The following is a 23,072-nucleotide window of genomic DNA, read 5'->3' as shown; positions in this document are numbered from 1 at the left end:
GAATATAAGACCTGGCATCACCCAACCACCAGTAGCACCCTGTGCAGGACATCTCATCTAAACAATAAACAAAACGAAAATTCATCAGCAGACAGGATTAGCACCTCACTCAGCCTTACCCATCACAGGGAAAAACAAAGAAGCAAACAAAAAACTCAGCACAAATCTCACCCTATATGAAGCTTACACAGGCCACTGGACCAACCTTAGGAGGGAAGAAACCAAAGGGAAGAAAGAATTCAGCCTTGAAGCCTGGGAAAAGGAGACCTCAAACACAATAAGTTAAAAAAAATAATGAAAAGGCAGAGAAATACTACACAAATGAAGGAACAAACTAGAAACACAGGAGTCCAAATAAATGAAGAGGAAATAGGCAAACTACCTGAAAAAGAATTCAGAATAATGGTAGTAGAGATGATCAAAAACCTTGAAAATAAAATGGATAAAACGTAAGAATCAATTAACAACGATCTAGAAGAATGAAAGAATAAACATACAGAGACAAACAACACAATTACTGAAGTTAAAAACACTCTAGAAGGAATCAATAGGAGAACATCTGAGGCAGAAGAACAAATCAGAGAGCTGGAAGATAAAATGGTGGAAATAACTTCTGAAGAGCCAAATAAAGTAAAAAGAATGAAAAGAGCTGAGGACAGTCCCAGAGATCTCTGGGACCACATAAAATGCCCCAACATTCAAATTATAGGGGTCCCAGAAGAAGAAGAGAAAAAGAAAGAGAAAAAGAAAAATTTTGAAGAGATTATAGTTGAAAAGTTCCCCAACTGGAAAAGGAAATAGTCAATCAAGTCCAAGAGGCACAAAGAGTCCCATACAGGATAAACCCAAGGAGAAACATGCCAAGACACATACTCATCAAACTAACAAAGACTAAACACAAAGAAAGAATATTAAAAGCAGCAAAGGGGAAGCAACAAGTAACATACAAGGGAAACCCCATACACTTAACAGCTGATCTTTCAACGGAAACTCTGCAGGCCAGAAGGGAATGGCAGGATATATTTAATGTACTGAAAGGGAAAAATCTACAACCAAGGTTACTTTACCTGGCAAGGATCTCATTCAAAATTGATGGAGAAATCAAGAGCTTTTCAGACAAGCAAAAGTTAAGAGAATTCAGTACCACCAAACCAGCTTTACAACAAGTGTTAAAGGGACTTTTATAGTCAAGAAATACAAGAGAAGAAAATATCTACAAAATATCTACAAATATCTACAAAATCAACCCCAAACAATTAATAAAATAGCAATTGGAACATACACATCAACAATTACTTTAAATGTAAATGGATTAAATGCTCTAACCAAAAGACAAAGACTGGTTGAATGGATAATAAAACAAGACCCATATATATGCTGTCTACAAGAAACCCACTTCAGACCTCAAGACTCATATAGACTGAAAGTGAGAGGATGGAAAAATATATTCCATGCAAATGGGAAGCAAAAGAAAGCTGGAGTAGCAATCCTCATATCAGACAAAATAGACATTAAAATAAAGAAGATTACAAGAGATAAGGAAGGTCACTACATAATGATCAAGGGATCAATCCAAGAGGAAGACATAACAATTGTAAATATCTATGCACCCAACATAGGAGCACCTCAATACATAAGACAAACACTAACAGACATAAAAGGAGAAATTGACAGTAACACAATAACAGTAGGAGACTTTAACAACCCACTCACACCAACGGACAGATCATCAACACAGAAAATAAGGAAATAAACCTTAAATAATACATTAGATGAGATGGATCTCATTGATATCTTCAGGACATTCCATCCAAATGCAGAAGAATACACCTTCTTCTCAAGTGTACATGGAACATTCTCCAGGATAGACAACATCTTGGGTTACAAATCAAACCTCAGTAAATTTAAGAAAACTGAAATTGTATCATGCATCTTCTCTGACCACAATGAGACTAGATATCAACTACAAGAAAAAAACTGTAAAAAACACAAACACATGGAGATTAACCAATACATTTCTAAATAACCAACATGTTACTTAAGAAATCAAAAGGGAAATCAAAAATTTCTAGGAACAAATGACAATGAAAACTTAACAACTCAAAACCTATGGGATACAGCAAAAGCAGTTCTAAGAGGGAAGTTTATAGCAATACAATCCTACCTTAAGAAACAAGAAAAACATCGAATAGACAACCTAACTTTGCACCTAAAACAACTGGAAAAAGAAGAACGAAAAATCCCAAAATTAGTAGAAGGAAAGAAATCATAAATATCAGAGCAGAAATAACTGAAAAAGAAATGAAAGAAACAATAGTAAAGATTAATAAAACTAAAAGGTGGTTCTTTGAGAAGATAAACAAAATTGACAAACCTTTAGCCAGAATCATAAAGAAAAAAAGAGAGAAGAATCAAATCAACAAAATTAGAAATGAAAAAGGAGAGGTTACAACAGACAGAAATACAAATGCAGAAATACAAAGGATTATAAGAGACTATTATGAACAACCATATGGCAATAAAATGGATAACCTGGAAGAAATGGACAGATGCTTAGTAAAGTTCAATCTTCCAAGACTGAACAAGGAAGAAACAAATTATGAAAAACCAAATTACAAGCACTGAAATTGAAGCTGTGATAAAAAATCTCCCAAAAAACAAAACCCCAGGACCAGATGGCTTCACAGGAGAATTCTATCAAACATTTAAAGAGCTAGTGCTATCCTTCTAAAACTCTTTCAAAAATTGCAGAGAAAGGAACACTTCCAAACTCATTCTATGGGGCCACCATCACCCTGATACCAAAACCAGACAAAGACAACACACAAAAAGAAAACTACAGGCCAATATCACTGATGAACATAGATGCAAACATCCTCAACAAAATTTTAGCAAACAGAATTCAGCAACACATCAAAAAGCTCATACACCGTGATCAAGTTGTGTTTATTCCATGGATGCAAGGATTCTTCAATACAAGCAAATCAATCAATGTGATACATGATATTAACAAATCAAAAGATAAAAACCATATGATAATCTCAGTAGATGCAGAAAAAGCCTTTGACAAAATTCAGCACCCATTTATAAAGAAAACTTCAAAAAAACCTCAACATAGTAAAGGCCATATATGATGAGCCTACAGCAAACATTATTCTCAATGGTGAAAAACTGAAAGCATTCCCCCTAAAATCAGGAACAAGACAAGGGTATCCATTTTCACCACTATTATTCAACATAGTTCTGGAAGTCCTAGCTACAACAATCAGAAAAGAAAAAGAAATAAAAGGAATCCAGATTGGAAAAGAAGTCTGTTTGCAGATGACATGATGCTGTACATAGAAAACCCTAAAGATAGTATCAGGAAATTACAGAGCTAATCAGTAAATTTAGCAAAGTTTCAGGATACAAAATCAATACACAGAAGTCACTTGCATTTCTATATACTAACAATGAAAAATCAGAGAGAAATTAAGGAATCAATCCCATTCACCATTGCAACAAAAATAATTAAATATCTAGGAATAAACTTACCTAAGGAGACAAAAGAACTGTACACAGAAAATTATAAGATACTGATGAAAGAAATCAAAGATGACAAAAACAGATGGAGAGATATTCCATATTCCTGGGTAGGAAGAATCAATATTGTGAAAACGACTATACTACCAAACACAACCTACAGATTCAATGCAATCCCTATCAAATTACCAATGGCATTTTTCACAGAACTAGAGCACAAATTTTCACAATTCATATGGAAACACAAAAGACCCTGAATAGCCAAAGCAGTCTTGAGAAAGAAGCGTGGAGCTAGAGGAATCAACCTTCCTGACTTCAGATTATACTACAAAGCTACAGTCATCAAGACAGTATGATAGTGGCACAAAAACAGAAATATAGACCAATGGAACAAGACAGAAAGCCCAGAAAAAAACCATGCACCTATGGGTACTTTATTTTTGACAAAGGAGTCAAGAATATACAATGGGGCAAAGACAGCCTCTTCGATAAATAGTGCTGGGAAAACTGGACAGCTACATGTAAAAGAATGAAATTAGAACACTTCTTAACACCATATACAAAGATAAACTCAAAATCAATTAAAGACCTAAACATAAGACCAGAAACTATAACACCCTTAGAGGAAAACACAGGCAGAACACTCAGTGACATATATCAAAGCAAGAGCCTCTATGACCCACCTCCTAGAGTAATGGAAATGAAAGCAAAATCAAACAAGTGGAACCTGATTAAACTTAAAAGCTTTTGGAAAGCAAAGGAAACTATCAGCAAGGTGAAAAGACAACCCACAGAATGGGAGAAAATGATAGCAAATAAAACAACTGACAAAGGATTAATTTCCAAAATATACAAGCAGCTCATACAACTCAGTAATAGAAAAACAAACAACCCAATCAAAAACTGGGAAAAAGACCTAAACAGACATTTCTCCAAAGAAGACACACAGATGGCTAACAAACACATGAAAAGGTGCTCAACATTGCTCATTGTTCAGTTCAGTTCAGTTCAGTCACTCAGTCGTGTCCAACTCTTTGCGACCCCATGAATTGCAGCACGCCAGGCCTCCCTGTCCATCACCAACTCCCGGAGTTCACTCAGACTCACGTCCATCGAATCAGTGATGCCATCCAGCCATCTCATCCTCTGTCGTCCCCTTCTCCTCCTCGCCCCAATCCCTCTGAGCATCAGAGTCTTTTGCAATGAGTCAACTTTTTGCATGAGGTGGCCAAAGTACTGGAGTTTCAGCTTCAGCATCATTCCCTCCAAAGAAATCCCAGGGCTGATCTCCTTCAGAATGGACTGGTTGGATCTCCTTGCAGTCCAAGGGACTCTCAAGAGTCTTCTCCAACACCACAGTTCAAAAGCATCAATTCTTTGGCGCTCAGCCTTCTTCACAGTCCAACTCTCACATCCATACATGACCAGAGGAAAAACCATAGCCTTGACTAGATGGACCTTTGTTGGCAAAGTAATGTCTCTGCTTTTGAATATGCTATCTAGGTTGGTCATAACTTTCCTTCCAAGGAGTAAGCGTCTTTTAATTTCATGGCTGCAGTCACCATCTGCAGTGATTTTGGAGCCCCCCCAAAATAAAGTCTGACACTGTTTCCAGTGTTTCCCCATCTATTTTCCATGAAGTGATGGGACTGGATGCCATGATCTTTGTTTTCTGAATGTTGAGCTTTAAGCCAACTTTTTCACTCTCCACTTTCACTTTCATCAAGAGGCTTTTGAGTTCCTCTTCACTTTCTGCCATAAGGGTGGTGTCATCTGCATATCTGAGGTTATTGATATTTTTCCCGGCAATCTTGATTCCAGCTTGTGTTTCTTCCAGTCCAGCATTTCTCATGATGTACTCTGCATAGAAGTTAAATAAACAGGGTGACAATATACAGCCTTGACGTACTCCTTTTCCTCTTTGGAACCAGTCTGTTGTTCCATGTCCAGTTCTAACTGTTCCTTCCTGACCTGCATACAGATTTCTCAAGAGGCAGGTCAGGTGGTCTGGTATTCCCATCTCTTTCAGAATTTTCCACAGTTTATTGTGATCCACACAGTCAAAGGCTTTGGCATAGTCAATAAAGCAGAAATAGATGTTTTTCTGGAACTCTCTTGCTTTTTCCATGATCCAGCGGATGTTGGCAATTTGATCTCTGGTTCCTCTGCCTTTTCTAAAATCAGCTTGAACATCTGGAAGTTCACGGTTCACATATTGCTGAAGCCTGGCTCAGAGAATTTAGAGCATTACTTTACTAGCATGTGAGATGAGTGCAATTGTGAGGTAGTTTGAGCATTCTTTGGCATTGGCTTTCTTTGGGACTGGAATGAAAACAGACCTTTTCCAGTCCTGTGGCCACTGCTGAGTTTTCCAAATTTGCTGGCATATTGAGTGCAGCACTTTCACAGCATCATCTTTCAGGATTTGGAATAGCTCAACTGGAATTCCATCACCTCCACTAGCTTTGTTCGTAGTGATGCTTTCTAAGGCCCACTTGACTTCACATTCCAGGATGTCTGGCCTAGGTCAGTGATCACACCATCATGATTATCTGGGTCATGAAGATCTTTTTGTACAGTTCTTCTGTGTATTCTTGCCATCTCTTCTTAATATGTTCTGCTTCTGTTAGGTCCATACCATTTCTGTCCTTTATCGAGCCCATCTTTGCATGAAATGTTCCCTTGGTATCTCTAATTTTCTTGAAGAGATCTCTAGTCTTTCCCATTCTGTTGTTTTCCTCTATTTCTTTGCATTGATCACTGAGGAAGGCTTTCTTATGTTTTCTCGCTATTCTTTGGAACTCTGCATTCATTTGCTTATATCTTTACTTTTCTCCTTTGCTTTTCACTTCTCTTCTTTTCACAGCTATTTGTAAGGCCTCCTCAGACACCCATTTTGCTTTTTTGCATTTCTTTTCCATGGGGATGGTCTTGATCCCTGTCTCCTGTACAATGTCATGAACCTCATTCCATAGTTCATCAGGCACTCTATCTATCAGATCTAGGCCCTTAAATCTATTTCTTACTTCCACTGTATAATCATAAGGGATTTGATTTAGGTCATACCTGAATGGTCTAGTGGTTTTCCCTACTTTCTTCAATTTAAGTCTGAATTTGGTAATAAGGAGTTCATGATCTGAGCCCCAGTCATCTCCAGGTCTTGTTTTTCTTGACTGTATAGAGAAAACGAAGATCATGGCATCCGATCCCATCACTTCATGGGTAATAGATGGGGAAACAGTGGAAACAGTGTCAGACTTTACCTTTTTGGGCTCCAAAATCACTGCAGATTGTGACTGCAGCCATGAAATTAAAAGATGCTTACTCCTTGGAAGGAAAGTTATGACCAACCTAGATAGCATATTCAAAAGCAGAGACATTACTTTGCCAACAAAGGTCCATCTAGTCAAGGTTATGGGTTTTCCTGTGGTCATGTATGGATGTGAGAGTTGGACTGTGAAGAAGGCTGAATGCCGAAGAATTGATGCTTTTGAACTGTGGTGTTGGAGAAGACTCTTGAGAGTCCCTTGGACTGCAAGGAGATCTAACCAGTCCATTCTGAAGGAGATCAGCCCTGGGATTTCTTTGGAGGGAATGATGCTGAAGCTGAAACTCCAGTACTTTGGCCACCTCATGTGAAAAGTTGACTCATTGGATAAGACTCTGATGCTCGGAGGGATCAGGGGCAGGAGGAGAAGGGGACGACAGAGGATGAGATGGCTGGATGGCATCACTGATTTGATGGACGTGAGTCTGAGTGAACTCTGGGAGTTGGTGATGGACAGGGAGGCCTGGTGTGCTGCGATTCACGGGGTCGCTAAGAGTCAGACATGACTGAGCGACTGAACTGAACTGAACTGAATAGAGCTTCTCCATCTTTGGCTGCAAAGAATATAATCAATCTGATTTCGGTGTTGACCATCTGGTGATGTCCATGTCCATGTCCATGTCTCATTATTAAAGAAATGCAAATCAAAACTACAATGAGATATCACCTCACACTGGTTAGAATGAAAAAGAATCAAAAAGTCTGCAGACAATAAATGCTGGAGAGGGTGTGGAGAAAAGCAAACGCTCCTGCACTGTTGCTGGGAATGTAAACTGACACAACCACTATGGAAGGCGGTATGGAGATTCCTTACAAACTAGGAATAAAACCACCATATGACTCAGCAATCCCACTCCTAGGCATATACCCTGAGGAAAACAAAATTGAAAGAGACACATGTATCCTATTGTTCATTACAGCACTATTTACAATAGCTAGAACATGGAAGCAACCTAGATGTCAATCGACAGAGAATGGATAAAGAAGTTTTGGTACATATACACAATGGAATATTATTCAGCCATAAGAAGGAACATCTTTGAGTCAGTTCTAATGAGGTAGATGAACCTAGAGCCTATTATACAGAGTGAAGTAAGTCAGAAAGAGAAAGACAAATATTGTATTCTAACATATACGTATGCAATCTAGCTCTAGAAAAATGGTACTGAAGAATTTATTTACAGGGCAGCAATGGAGAAACAGACATAGAGAATAGACTTATGGACATGGGGAGAGGGGAGGAGAGGGTGAGATGTATGGAAAGAGTAACATGGAAACTTATATTACCATATGTAAAATAGATAGCCAACGGGAATTTGCTGTATGGCTCAGGACACTCAAACAGGGGCTCTATATCAATCTAGAGGGATGGGATGGGGAGGGAGATGAGAGGGAGGTTCAAAAGGGAGGGGATATATGTACACCTATGGCTTATTCATGTTGAGGTTTGACAGAAAACAACAAAATTCTGTAAAGCAAATATCCTTCAATTAAAAAATAAATTTTAAAAATAAAATAAAATTAATGATCTGGAAAAAAAAAGATTCCATAGTCTGGATGCTCCACATTTCTTTACACTATCTTGATGAGCATCTGGGTTGTTTTCACTTTCTAGCTGTCATGAATTATGCTGCTGTGAACATTTATATGTGTTTCTGGGTGGACATATGTTGTTAGTTTTAATGGGTATATACCTAGGAATGGAATTATTTGTTGGGTTTTGTGGTATCTGTATGTTTAACTTTTTGAGGAGCTACTGTTTAGACTTGTCCAAGGTGGCAGCATCATTTTATATTCCCCTTCAGCAATGTTTGAGAATTCCAGTTTCCCTACACCCTTGCCAACAGTTGTTATTATCTGTCTTTTGGGTTATAGCCATTCAAGGGGTGTGAAATGGTATCCCATTGTGGTTATGATTTGCATTGCCCCAAGAGAATGGGGCAGAACCCTTTTAAGAATGGCAATTCATGGAATTCCCTGGCAATCTAGTGGTTAGAATTCCAGGTTTTCACTGCTGGGGGCTCAGGTTCAATCCCTGTTCAGGGAACTAGGGTCCTACAAGCCATGCAGTGTGGCAAAAAAGAAAAAAAAAAACACAAAAAAGGTGGGGGGTGATGTAGTGGGAAGATGCAGAAGAACATGCTGCTTATGTTTAAAGTAATGTCTAAAAATAACACTATTTCCTCGGTAAACCTGCTCTAGAACTTACATGTTCTGGCAGTTCAGAGCTGCTGTAATCAGAGGAAACATCCACACTGGAGAGAAATGTTCTTAGGTCGCTCCCACAGAATTCACACTTGGGTGATTCCTCCTCCTCTTCTTCCTTCAGAGAGGAGAGAAAAAATGAAGATATGCCCACATGGAGGCCCAGAGCCTCTCAGAGCAGGAGAAGCCAGAGCCCTGGGCAAGGCCAGTGAATCTACATTTCAAAGAGTGTGGCTGGAAAAGAGAGCTGGCCAATCAGCTGCCGCCACCTGAACCTAAACTAGTGTCAAGGCCCGTCTCGGAAGACCTGAAAGGTCTGCCTGGGATTCAGGTGGAACCAGCCCTGCCCAGAGACCAGTGCAGGGACAGCTCTGTGGAAGGGAGCCCCCAAGGCCTTCCTCAAGCTCAGGCCCATCTCTGGGTGTCAGGGGAAGAAAGCTCAATACAAGCTCTTGTGCTTCAGAAAAATGAAGGTGCTGGGTTTGCAATGCAAGAGACCTGGTTCGATCCCTGGGTCAGCAATATCCCCTGTAGAAAGGAATGGCCACGCACTCCAGTATTCTTGCCTGGAGAATTCCATGGACAAAGGAACCTGGTGGGCTATATAGTCCATGGGGTTGCAAAGAGTTGGACATGACTGCACAATTAACACTTAAGTTTGAAGAAAGAATTTCTTTCTTCAAGAAAGAATTTACATTACATGATGTTTGCTTAGTTCAATGTGCTGCACAAAATAACAGTGAACACCAACCACGTTGCTGCATCCACAGGGCATTCCTGTCAACTCCTGCACACATATCTGTGCTGCCCTGCCTCACTTGTTGGTGAATCTTATTTTCAGCAAATAAGGCTGTACCTTTAGTGTGCCCCAGAAGAAGTAATCAAGGAGGTTCCAGTTTGGGGAGTGTGCAGCTCTCAGTACAAGTCCAAGTTTGGAAATAATCATACTGCCAGTCAGTTCCATACCTCTTTGGCCAAGCAAGGTGGTGTGCGTCCTGTCAGAATGACTAAGGTGACCTCTCCCTTGCCCGTTGAAAGCAGACATTAATTAGTCACTTAACACTATTAAATACAGCTAACGCTCACTGTACTTCCAGGCTTATGGCCATTGTTATAGGTTGAACTGTGTTCCCCCAAAGGCTATGTTAATCCTAACCCCTGGTACCTGTGAATGTGGCCTGACTTAGAATGGGGTCTCTGAAGATGTAATGTAGTTAAGAGGAGGTCATTAGGGTGGGCAATAAAGAAATATGACTGGTATCCTTGGAGAAGTGGGACTTTTGGACACAGACACACGCTGTGACTGTCAAGGCAGAGGCTACAGTGATGCGGCCGCGAGCCAAGGAATGCCGAAGACTGATGCCGTCACCAGAAGCTCGGAAGAGGCAAGAAGGGACTCTCCCAGGCTGGACTTGCTGACACCTTGATTTTGGACTTTTAGCCTTCAGAACTGTGAGACAATACTTTTCTGTTGCCATAAGCCGCCTAGTTTCTGGCATTTTGTTACAGAAGCCCTAGGAAATGAACACAGCCACCCTAAGTGCTATTCCAAGTAAGTGAGCTCTTAGCCTGCTTTTTTTTTAAAGTAAGTTCGGACTTCCCTGGCAGTCCAGTTGTTAAGACTTAGCCTTCTAACGCAGGGAGTGTGGATTTCAGCCCTGGTTGGGGAACTAAGATCCCACATGACTCTCGGCCAAAAAACGAAAATATAAAACAGAAACAATTCTGTAACAAACTGAATAACTTCAAAAATGGTCTATGTCAAAAAAAAAATCTTAAAAAAATTATGTTCAGTATCTTTTGTGCAAATCATCACGTGTCTTTTTACATCATTTATGACAGAAATAAAAAAAAATGTAAATGAAAATTACCTTGAACTTAATGCCTAAATTGGAACTCTCTTGTTTGAATGTCAGAATAGATGGTGGCCCGATGCTGGGTAATGTTCTCAGAGAGGGCTCAAAGAGTGTTATGAAGTCTTCCTTAAACTAAATTTTAAAAAGAGAGAAAGAAAAAAAAAAGGAAGATTGAATAAGTGATTTTTACCATGAGTATGGTGTACTAGTTGGGTTGATAAACATCTCTTACCTCCAGTTCACATAAAATACTTAGTTTTGGTTCTTCTGGGTTAATTATCCATTTTGCTGAAGAAAAAAGGGACAGATTTAGAAGGAAACTTTAAATGTGTATTTATATTTTTATGTATTATATATTATATATATTATATTATATATATATATTATATATATATTATATATATATTTATATATATATATAATATATTATATATATTATAAAGTATAAATGTGTATTTATACTTTTATGCAGTGTAGTTTGAAAATCATTTTCTGTAAAGTCCTAGCCCATTACACACACACACACACACACACACACACACACACACACAGAGTCTAAATGCCCTGAAACCCTACCTTCACCACCTTCTTGCATATATTCTTTTTTTACTGGAATATAATTGCTTTACAATGTTGTGTTAGTTTCTGCTGTATTCTTAGGGGAGCTCTTTTCTAAAGGGGTTGGATGCCATCCAAGTTAAGGCAGGCTCCCTAAGGGCAGTTTGTCTTTGTTGGAGGCGGGGGTTGATGCCAAACATCCAGTTACCTCTTAACTTAGATGCTAGATTTTCAGGTTCATTCTCCTTCTTTACAGAGGGCACTTTCTTCTCTGAAAAAAGAGTGTACATTTGTCAATCAGTCCTGACAAAGGAGAAAAGAAGTCTCATAGAAAAGAAAATACGCCTCTTAGGAAAATAAGTGCCCTTGTTGTGTTTATCTTTTAACGTTTTTCCTTTTCCCGAATAACATTTTATCAACAGTAAATAACAAACAGAGGAGGTGCACCACTAATGAAACATATTAAAAAATGTTTCCTGGGGCTTCCCAGGTGGCACTAGCGGTAAAGAACCCACGGGCCAATGCAGGAGACATAAAAGATGTTTCCTTGCTGCTTTTGAGTCTCAGAATACTACATGAATGCATATTTTACTTGATTATAATCATGGTTTGCAGACCCTTTTGTGTTCTGCCTTTTAAGCATACCATTCTGTCTAATTTATGACCATCATTCTGCAAAAGAGTCTTCAGCGGGAGGAGTGCTGGGCTGGGGTCAAGTAGTTCCCCATTCAAAACAGTGAATTAAACCACCATGATAATTCCCTCTGCAGATTCCAGGGCAATACTGGGAAAGGGAAAGACAGCCATCAGCACACAAGCCACTTGGAATAAATGTCTAGAAGGTTAAGCAAATGAGATTGGCATGATGAAAAACCAATCAGAACAATCCACAATGGGACAGAGGTAAAGGGGGAGGGTGGGCCCATTTTCCCAGTACAGCCAGAGCTGGTGCTGGAGAAAGAGATGGATGTCAGAGGATGAGACCCTTCCTCTGTGGTGGTGGTGGTTTAGTTGCTAAGTCATGTCCGACTCTTGCGACCACATGGACTGTAGCCTGCCAGGCTCCTCTGTCGATGGAATTCTCCAAGCAAGAATACTGGAGTGGGTTGCCATTTCCTTCTCCAACTTCATATGTGAAGGATCTGAATAATTTTTTTTTTTTAAGTGGATCATTTTTCAAAGTCTTCATTGAATTTGTCACAGTATTACTTCTGCTGTTTATGTTCTGGTTTTTTGGTAGTGAGGCATGTGGGATCTTAACTCTCTAACTAGGGATCAAACCCATATCCCCTGCATTGGAAGGTGAAGTTTTAGCCCCTGGACTTCCAGGGAACCCCCTGAACAATTTAAAAATAAGTTTTAGGCATTTTGCCCAACAGAAATGCCAGAACAGATATTTTTTATAAAAAGAGTGAACAAAGGTTTTCATTAAGGTATTTTTTGTTATAAGGAAGAGGTCAAAACACCAAACCAAACCAAATCAAATGACCTTGAAACATCTAACAATCAGATGTATTACATAAGTCACAGTAACTGTAAGTATATAAGGGAATGCTATGCACTCATTTCAAGAAAGTAGATCAGTTGTTCCTGACATAGGATGGTTAAAAAAAATTTTTTAATTAAAAAAAAGATAAAACTGCTGTTAATCTAGGAAATATAATTGTCTAGTAGACTTTTAACTGATAAACTATTAGAATTAGAAAGTTCAGCAAGAGAATCAGATACAAGATTAATACAATCAATAATTTTCTTCAGTTCAGTTCAGTTCATTCACTCAGTTGCGTCCAACTCTTTGCAACCCCATGGACTGCAGCACGCCAGGCCTCCCTGTCCATCACCAACTCCCGGAGTTTACTCAAACTCATGTTCATTGAGTCAGTGATGCCATCCAACCATCTCATCCTCTGTTGTCCCCTTCTCCTCCTGCCTTCAATCTTTCCCAGCATCAGGGTCTTTTCAAATGAGTCTATACATGGACAATAACCAATTAGAAAATATAATAGAAAAAAAAATCCAATTGTTATATCAATAAAAGACAACTGCAAAACACTTCAGAATAAATTAATTAGAGCTGCAAATAAGTTCTCTATTAAAAGGAACTATAAAATAAGATATGAAAAAAGTTGAAAATGTACATTTGGCTCCTGTTGTTAAAGTAATCAAACAAGGAAACTATCCAATGAGGTGGCTCTAATAATGCCTTGGTAGCCAACTGTTAGCAAAAGGGAAACCTAAGCCAGAGCCAAGGTTAATGCCTCAAGGTTAAGAACAGCTAACTGCAAACATCCAACTGAGCTTTCCCAAATAATGCAACCTTAAGCAATAGCCAATCAAATAACTTCCTTGGTTTGCTCCTTCAACTTCTCTATAAAAACCTCTCCAGAGCTCTCCTCTGTCGGGTGCTCTTAAACTATATCCGGTTTGGCGCTGGCCAATTCCAATCCATATCTGCTCAAATAAACTTTAAATAAACTCTAAAAAAAATGGTAAATGTCTCAGTTTATCTTTTAATTAAAGCTACAAAGTAAGATCAAAGAGTCAACTTATCAAATTCCGCTGAAAAACCTCATCGCAATTACTTGGACTATATAGATTAATTTGGGAATAATTAACAAGTTTTCTGCTGCTGCTGCTGCTAAGTCGCTTCAGTTGTGTCCAACTCTGTGCTACCCCATAGGCGGCAGCCCAATAGGCTCCCCCGTCCCTGGGATTCTCCAGGCAAGAACACTGGAGTGGGTTGCCATTTCCTTCTCCAATGCATGAAAGTGAAAAGTGAAAGTGAAGTCACTCAGTTATGTCCGACCCTCAGCGACCCCATGGACTGCAGCCTACCAGGCTCCGCCGTCCATGGGATTTTCCAGGCAAGAGTACTGGAGTGGGGTGCCATTGCCTTCTCCAACAAGTTTTCTAATAGTAGGTTTAATATTATATTAACATATGATATTAATTCTACATCTGATTTTTATGTTAGATTGTGTCACTTCTCTGGGCAGGCCCTCCAGTGACTTTGGACTTCTTTCTCATTGAATAAGATCTGGTCCTCACCATCTCTCTGACCTTATTACCTAGAATTCACTTCCTTCCTCACTCCACTGCAGCCACTCTGGCTGCCTCCATCATTTTAGAGGGAAGCGCTTGCTCTTCCCTATGCCTGTAACACTCTTTCCCCAGAGATCATCATCACTCTCACACTTCGAGGTCTGTACTCAAATACTTCAGTTTCTCAGTGAAGATTTTCCTGAGCATCCTGTGTAAACTTTGACCCACTTGTCCAGCACTTCCCACCCCTCTGCCTGCTCTATTTTTCTCCTTAGCACTTACATCATCTAAGCCATTGTGCATTTCCTTGCTTTGTGTATTATTTATGTCACTATCACCGTCACCTCCATCCCCCACACTTTAATAGAAGACCACTGAGACAGGGGTTTGTCTGCTTTATTCATTGCTGTGACGCTAGAATAGGAAACTGACCTATGACAGGTACTTGACCTATTACAGGTATGTGCTCTGTAAACATCTGATGAACATATGATCCAACATACAACAAATAATCAAGTTTAAAGGAAAGGCTATTCATAATGATCACTTCTGAGGAATATACTGAGTAAGTTAAAAACTTAATGTTTCCATTATATTTTTCTTAATGGTTTAATGTTTAAAAAACAGCATGCATATGTTACTTCTATAATAAAAAATAGAGATATGTATCAAAATATGATGGCAGACTATCTCTTGATGTGAACACAGGTGCTACCATTTACTAAAGACTCAGTGCCAAGGATTTTCAATGTTGAATCTCACTTTGATCTTCATAATGGTCCTATGAGACAAGGATTATTATGGCCAATAGAGGAAGAAGGAGAGTCAGTGAGGTTAACTGACTTGCCTCGTTGTCACAGTGTTGGTTTGTGTTGGTGCTGGGGTTTAATTCTACCTCCCCTGGTCGCCTACCCCCATGCTCTTTCCAGCATGCAGTCCCACCTCCCAGCAAAAGCTTCAGAACCAAACCACTCACTGGGCTTCTCCATGTCAGCCAATTCTTGAAGCCAACTTTCTTCTGTTTGTATTGATACTGGAACTTTTGGATGCAGACTGTGATAGATAGCCCTGAAATTTAGACAAAACGCTTGTTTTCAGTATACCTAGAGAGTTGTTAGCAGTCCTTTTAAATCTGGTACATTTAACAATCAAATAACAAATGTCCCTAGAAGACCCTGATTTCTTGGAAATATTTTCTTCCATTCTTATGTCTTCAGTAAAGTCAGGCACACTGTGCTAGTGTCGTATCTGTTTTTTGCAAAGTACTCCTTTCTAAATCTTAGAGGCTCCCAATACCATATTATTTCTCTCAGAGAGTAAATTACCACCCCTCTCTCTGTGCATGTGTGTCATTATTGTTGGCGTTGGCAATGATGTTATGTGTATTTAAACATTTATTTGAATTTAAATTAGAACATACTGTTCGTTTTAAAATAGCTGTAAAATAATCCAGTCTTTTTAAAGGGCTGAAGTTAAATGCATTGTAATTAAGCATTCTGTATTCATCCCACAAGTATTGTGGAGCTTTATCAGTCAGTTAACATTGACATAACTGGAAGCAGGAATTTACTGACTAGCTAAAATGACTGTTACTGGTAACAAGTAAATAGTAACTATTGCTTTTCAAGTTCCTTTGCCTCTTTGAGTTTCAGGGGTTTTTTTTTGTTTGTTTGTTTTGCAGTAATTTGCTGGGTCTTCTAAAAATATCAGACAAAAATTTCCCAAAGAGTTTAGTCAACGTTAGGACTGTTACTTTTTCACCTTTCTCAGTTCTCTTATGTCTCCACCTTCCTTTTTTGAAGCTTTGTTTCTGGTACATCGTGTGTTTTAATTCTGAAATGACTGTACTGTAATGGCTGGAGAACTGCTCTGTTGAAGCCACTCCATCTGGGGGAGTCCTGTTTGTCTATCTTCCCAGGGAAACAAGTTATGAGACCAAGAGTAAAGGAACACTGAATAAATTTTAAGACAGGCAAGAACTCAGAAATTTGACTATCCATGAGATCAATACAAAATAATTACCTGAGGAATTTTCTCCAGCAAAAAGAAGAGGAATAAAAAGAAAAAAAGCAAAATGGAAATCAAGAAAGTATGGCCATTAGCACAATTCAGAAAAATTGAAGACAACTAAAAACAACCAAGGGTTCAGCAGTTCTCCTTTTAGGAGCCAAGATTTATGGACATAGGCTTTCATTTTCGTGTACATGCGTGCGGTCACAGTATTGGTTTCTCAGCAAGAAATTATGAGTATTGGTTATTGGTTTCCAACTTTTAGAATCAACTTGCACCCAAAGCACTAAGAACTAATAATAATTACAAGACACACAATCACAATAAAACTTAGTAAAGTAATATGACTTTATATGACTATATGATATACTTTAATAAAATCTGTTAATTTGTTGTTTATTGGGAAAAGAAAGGGTAAGAGGAGAGAAGGAAGTAGCAGTTCATTAAGGTGTTAATTTTTTAAAAGAGTTAATAGTCACTAAAATTGATAAACCGAGAAGTAGAGATTTAAATATTTTAAAGTCCTAAAGGTTAGAAAAATTAAAAATAATATAACTACTGAAAATGGAAAGGAGGGAAGTGGTGTGAGTTACATTCCTCAGCTTTCATGATGGGAGGTCAGTAGCTATGTTAAAAATTAATAAATCAAGTAATGAAAATCTGCTATTTAAATTTTACTGGAAACAAAACAAACTGTTAATAGTATGTTAACTCTGGTGAGTGGAAGAGGGAACAGAGGGGTACAGAAATCTACAGGTAGATAATAGACCAGAGATGGGCAAGGACCCTGTCTCTATCTGCTCCAAAGTGTCTAACAGTGTAGATTAAAAATTTAAATATATATATATTAGTTGCAAATGCCCTGGATGATCTTACTCTACCTTCCTGACACGTTCATCCCTAAAGTAAACATCATTTTCAAAAAATAATAAGATGAAAACTGAAAACAATTTCTTACCTATCAAAATTCATTTCAGACATGTCTTTCCTAAATGTCTGAAATATTTTTGGAAAACCTGTTGAATAAAACACGAAACAATTTAGCCATTCCATTTGAATCAATGGTTCTCAAAAGGTCACTTTTGCCCCCTAGGAAACATTTAGCAATATCTAAAGACATTTTGACAATTTTTGATTGTCACAAAGCCTAGTAGGGGCCAACTGGCCGAGTCAGATGTAGACAGGGATGCTGTTAAACATACCATAAAGCCGAGTACAGTCCCTCCTCCTGCCCTCAACACGCTCAGCCCCAGCAAAGAGTGATCCAGACCAAAATGTCAATACTGGGGGATGGACGAAATCTACTCTAAGGAACTGCTCTGCTTCCAAGTGGCTGGAGTGCTTTCAGTACAGGAGGTTAGGCACAAATGTGAACTGTTTATTTGCGGGGGGGGGGGGGGGGGGGGTGGGGAGGGGAGGCAGGGCTGTTTCAATAGCAGAGCATCCTTAAAGCACCAGTCCTTCCTCTTCCTCGTGGTATGAGAGAGAGAGAGAGAGAAAGAGGCGGGAGGACAGAATGAATATGAGACAGAGGACACGATCGCTGAATGCACTCGTACAAGTTATAAAGCGAGCACTCGGTACAGTACTGCCTTTTTCCTGTTTTAGGAGGATGCTTCCCCTTCATTCGAAACTGTGAACTATCACAGCCGCTCAGCCACGATTTCAGGGTCTTTGATAGAAAAGACTGAGATACGGGTGTATGGGAAGTGGTGAGTGTATTTGGAAACTGACACCCCGTTGACGAAGGTTCTAGAGTAGTTGGACCAGCTCTCCCCTAGGGATCGGGAAGCCTTAGAGGAAAGGGCTCGGCGTCGGGCGAGGGGCGAGGAGGCGGTACTTTTTTGGGAGGAGATCCTGGAGGGGGCGCTCTCGCTGGGCACAGACGTCTGGCTCCACCACGACAGGCTCGGCGTCCTGAGCGTCAGCGTTGAGCTCAGGCTGGGGCTGACGACGCTGACTAAGCGGGGGCGAGGCCAGCCTTCCTCATTGGCATCTCCGAAGTCCCAAAACTTGGAGAAGTACTCCTCGCTGAACCTCCCAAAGGCCTCCAGCTCCTTTTCCAGCTCCGCCACGGCCTGCTGGTCCTCCTCCTCCTCCTCCTCTTCCTTCTCCACCGCCTCCTCTTCTTCCTCCTCCTCCTCTTCCTCCGCGTTCACCTCCTGCTCCTCTTCCTCCTCTTCCTGGCCCTGCTCCTTCTCGGGCTTTCCGAAGCTGCGTTGCGAGTGCATGTTGGCCGTGGCAGGCGGGAAGCAGGATCCCCGCTAGCCCAAAGGACACCGGCGGGTCCAGGCCCGGGGGGCGCGCCGCCTTCTGTGCGTCCGTCTCCCTGGGCAACCTTCGGCCCGCGAGCCTGGAGATTAAAGTCGCAGGACCCCTTAACCGGGAGGACTGGCGCTGGGAGGAGAGGGGCCGACGGGGACGGTAGCCAGGACCCCTGCAGGTTCCTTTGGCATCTGCGTTCTGGACTCCAGCGGGAAATTTTAATGGCCTGCTGCGAACTGATCCTCCTTTCTAATTTCTCAGCTTATTTGGAGCCAGTCTTTAAAAATTTTTTTAATTAAAAGAAAAAGGAGGTATAGTTGACTTAAAATATTGTATTAATTTCTAGTGTACAACACGATTCGATATTTTTGTAGAACTTCAGATCAGATCAGATCAGTCGCTCAGTCGTGTCCGACTCTTTGCGACCCCATGAATCGCAGCATGCCAGGCCTCCCTGTCCATCACCAACTCCCGGAGTTCACTCAGACTCACGTCCATCGAGTCAGTGATGTCATCCAGCCATCTCATCCTCTGGCGTCCCCTTCTCCTCTTGCCCCCAATCCCTCCCAGCATCAGTCTTTTCCAATGAGTCAACTCTTCGCATGAGGTGGCCAAAGTACTGGAGTTTCAGCTGTAGCATCATTCCTTCCAAAGAAATCCCAGGGCTGATCTCCTTCAGAATGGACTGGTTGGATCTCTTTGCAGTCCAAGGGACTCTCAAGAGTCTTCTCCAACACCACAGTTCAAAAGCATCAATTCTTCGGCACTCAGCCTTCTTCACAGTCCAACTCTCACATCCATACATGACCAGAGGAAAAACCATAGCCTTGACTAGATGGACCTTTGTTGGCAAAGTAATGTCTCTGCTTTTCAATATGCTATCTAGGTTGGTCATAACTTTCCTTCCAAGGAGTAAGCGTCTTTTAATTTCATGGCTGCAGTCACCATCTGCAGTGATTTTGGAGCCCCCCCAAAATAAAGTCTGACACTGTTTCCACTGTTTCCCCATCTATTTCCCATGAAGTGATGGGACTGGATGCCATGATCTTCGTTTTCTGAATGTTGAGCTTTAAGCCAACTTTTTCACTCTCCACTTTCACTTTCATCAAGAGGCTTTTGAGTTCCTCTTCACTTTCTGCCATAAGGGTGGTGTCATCTGCATATCTGAGGTTATTGATATTTCTCCCGGCAATCTTGATTCCAGCTTGTGTTTCTTCCAGTCCAGCGTTTCTCACGATGTACTCTGCATAGAAGTTAAATAAACAGGGTGACAACATACAGCCTCGATGTACTCCTTTTCCTATTTGGAACCAGTCTGTTGTTCCATGTCCAGTTCTAACTGTTGCTTCCTGACCTGCATACAGATTTCTCAAGAGGCAGATCAGGTGGTCTGGTATTCCCATGTCTTTCAGAATTTTCCACAGTTTATTGTGATCCACACAGTCAAAGGCTTTGGCATAGTCAATAAAGCAGAAATAGATGTTTTTCTGGAACTCTCTTGCTTTTTCCATGATCCAGCGGATGTTGGCAATTTGATCTCTGGTTCCTCTGCCTTTTCTAAAATCAGCTTGAACATCAGGAAGTTCACGGTTCACATATTGCTGAAGCCTGGCTTGGAGAATTTTGAGCATTACTTTACTAGCGTGTGAGATGAGTGCAATTGTGCAGTAGTTTGAGCATTGTTTGGCATTGCCTTTCTTTGGGACTGGAATGAAAACAGACCTTTTCCAGTCCTGTGGCCACTGCTGAGTTTTCCAAATTTGCTGGCATATTGAGTGCAGCATTTTAATTTATTATAAAATATTGGGAAGCTAGTTTTTGGAGCTGGGGAAGGGGAATGGCTACTAGCGATGGACACCCATAAGGCCACTTGGTATTGCTGATGCCAGGGTTTGGTTTTGGAGTGGACAGGTGCTTGTTGGAGCTTATGATAAAACTTTATTTACAAAATCTGGCACCGGTCCACCGTGGTAGTTTGCTGGTTTGATTTTTTTAAAAGATTGCCTTAAATGTGGGCTTCTCAGATGGTGCTAGTGGTAAAGAACCTCCTGCCAATGCAAGAGACATAAGAGAGTTTCCATCCCTGGGTGGGGAAGATCCCCTGAAGGAGGTCATGGCAACCCTCTCCAGTATTCTTGTCTGGAGAATCCCATAGACAGAGGAACCTGGTAGGCTACAGTATATAGGGCACAAAGAGTCGGACACAACTGAAACGACTGAGCATGCACACTTTAAATATTGTTTATTCCAATTAGTGAGATTTTTGATGCCACTGAGGTGAGTGCCTTGCTATAGTCCGGGGCCTGATTAATGCTTGTTCTATCCATCCATACAGTGGGTGGACAAGGCCTGAGTCATTTGGCCACGAAGGCATCTCCCATGGCTTTGTTTTCAGTTCATTGTACTTTTTACCACAGGGCTGGAAACCAACTCAGGTTTGGTTGCTCATTGCTCCAAAGTTAGTGCTCAATAAGCAAGGGCTGGTGGAAAAAGAAAGGTGCTTTGCTTGGGAAGCTGGCAATCTGGGGAGCCTTTCGGGCTCCAGTCCATGGGGTCACAAAGGGCCAGACACCACTGAGCGACTAAGAAAGATGTATATGAAGACAATAACTGTGAAATGACTGCCTACAACTGTAAGGACATTTCAGCCAAAGACCACCAGGAATACATATGAACTAATGTCCTCCAAACCATGTCCCAATGAGCAGATCAGGGGGCAAGAACTTTAGAGGAAAGCTTTAAGGATGTGCAGACAGGGGCTGTGCAGAGCAGCACAGTCAGCTCTTGACTACCATCTTGAAACTGGTCATGCTGTGGTTTGGTCTTGATTGTTTTAAGCATAATAATTCTCACTTTCAGGGTAGTTTGTTGCCATTTTCTTGAAGCCAGCTCCTGGAATTATGCTAGCCATAGATGCAGTACTGCTCAGGGGCAGCAGCTTATATCATGGTTACAGTCTGGTCATTATGCAATTTAGCTTTTCCCCTTTGGTAGTGGTTATAGTGTCTGCAAAATAACTCAGGAATGTGTCTCAGATACCATTATCTATGTCCTTCAGGGCGGAACTAAAGATTCTGTGACTGCCCTATGGGTGATTTCCTGCTTAAATTGTTACCAGTTCTCTAGGCCTAATTGCTATTTTTGTCACTACATGTCTATATCCTTTCAATCATTAATTCTTGAGCCAGGCTTTTGTGACTCGGGGGAGGCTCCTAGCAGACTAAAGCCTTTTTCTACAAACAAGAAATAGGGCACATGGAAGGGCGTTTGTACCTGGGAGAATCCCGTAGGATCCTGCTTGGTTTTGTTAGGGGAAGCACTGACTGAAACCGCCCACCCTGGCCAGGCACCATAGTAACTATTTGCATCAGTTGTTTTATGACAGGAGGTCCTGGTAAGGAACATGGAACTAACACGCCACCACCAACCAGGAGAGTTCAGAAAAGGTCAAAAAGTGACACCACGTGTCCAGCCACCTCCCAGAATCCTTCTCTCTGGCATCCATCTTGGCTGAACAAGGCGTGCACCACCAGGAAGGATTCTGAGTCAGAACGATTGGCTAAAGACAACCCAGAAACTAATCCCATCACCATAAAACCCAAGACTGGCAGAGCATTTCTCCTGGGTTCCCTTACCCTGCTGCTCTCTGCCCGGCTGCCCTTTCCCAATAAAATCTCTTGCTTTGTCAGCACGTGTGTCTCCTTGGACAATTCATTTCCGAGTGTTAGACAAGAGCCCACTTTCGGGCCCTGGAAGGGGCCCCCTTCCTGCAACAGTTTCATACTTACTAAAATTTGTGTAAAATATTTTTGTACATATAAAGTGTACAGAATAATATAATGGACATCTGTTTACCTACTGCTCAGACTCAAAGTTATAACTTCACCATAAAGTTCAACTTCCTTTTAAAAGCCTGTTAAGACTGACAAGGGTTCCTGATGGGAGGGATTGTGTTCTTGCTGTTTAACTTCACCCCTAATAAAGGAAGCCAACTGAGACTCTATGTGGCTGAGGACATTTAGGTGTTGTGAAAAGGGTCTGGATTGACCCTTATATTAAGTAATCAGGGTTAGGCTTAGAGTCCCCTTCTGTGTTCTCTGCTAAATAACCTTATATCTTTCAGCCTCAGTTTCCCTGGGAGTATATTGGGAATAATAATATTTACCCCTAAGGTGTATGTAGCTTCCCTGGTGGCTCAAATGGTAAAGAATCTGCCTGCAATGCAGGAGACCTGGATTCAACCCGTGGGTCAGAAAGATGCCCTGGAGAAGAGAATGGCTACCTGC

General features: G+C 40.8%; 1 protein-coding gene across 1 annotated transcript in view; it reads right to left on the bottom strand.

Moving 5' to 3' along the window:
- ERICH6 (glutamate rich 6) overlaps positions 1-19,152 on the bottom strand; it is a 49,225-nt gene extending 30,073 nt beyond the window's left edge. Inside the window, exons 1-7 of the mRNA XM_006048549.4 lie at positions 18,362-19,152; positions 17,480-17,537; positions 15,488-15,579; positions 11,678-11,740; positions 11,144-11,199; positions 10,927-11,043; positions 9,060-9,173 (exon numbers count right to left, since the gene is read on the bottom strand). Of these exons, the coding sequence (XP_006048611.3) occupies positions 9,060-9,173; positions 10,927-11,043; positions 11,144-11,199; positions 11,678-11,740; positions 15,488-15,579; positions 17,480-17,537; positions 18,362-18,752 (891 nt within the window). The 5' untranslated portion in view covers positions 18,753-19,152. The remainder of the gene's footprint in view (positions 1-9,059; positions 9,174-10,926; positions 11,044-11,143; positions 11,200-11,677; positions 11,741-15,487; positions 15,580-17,479; positions 17,538-18,361) is intronic.
- Between the last annotated feature and the right edge of the window lie 3,920 nt (positions 19,153-23,072).

The sequence above is a fragment of the Bubalus bubalis genome, chromosome 1 (genome assembly GCF_019923935.1).
Source record: "Bubalus bubalis isolate 160015118507 breed Murrah chromosome 1, NDDB_SH_1, whole genome shotgun sequence".
NCBI classification, from domain to species: domain Eukaryota; kingdom Metazoa; phylum Chordata; class Mammalia; order Artiodactyla; family Bovidae; genus Bubalus; species Bubalus bubalis.
Note: the sequence above shows the minus strand (reverse complement) of the source record. Positions and strands in the feature narration are given on the sequence as shown.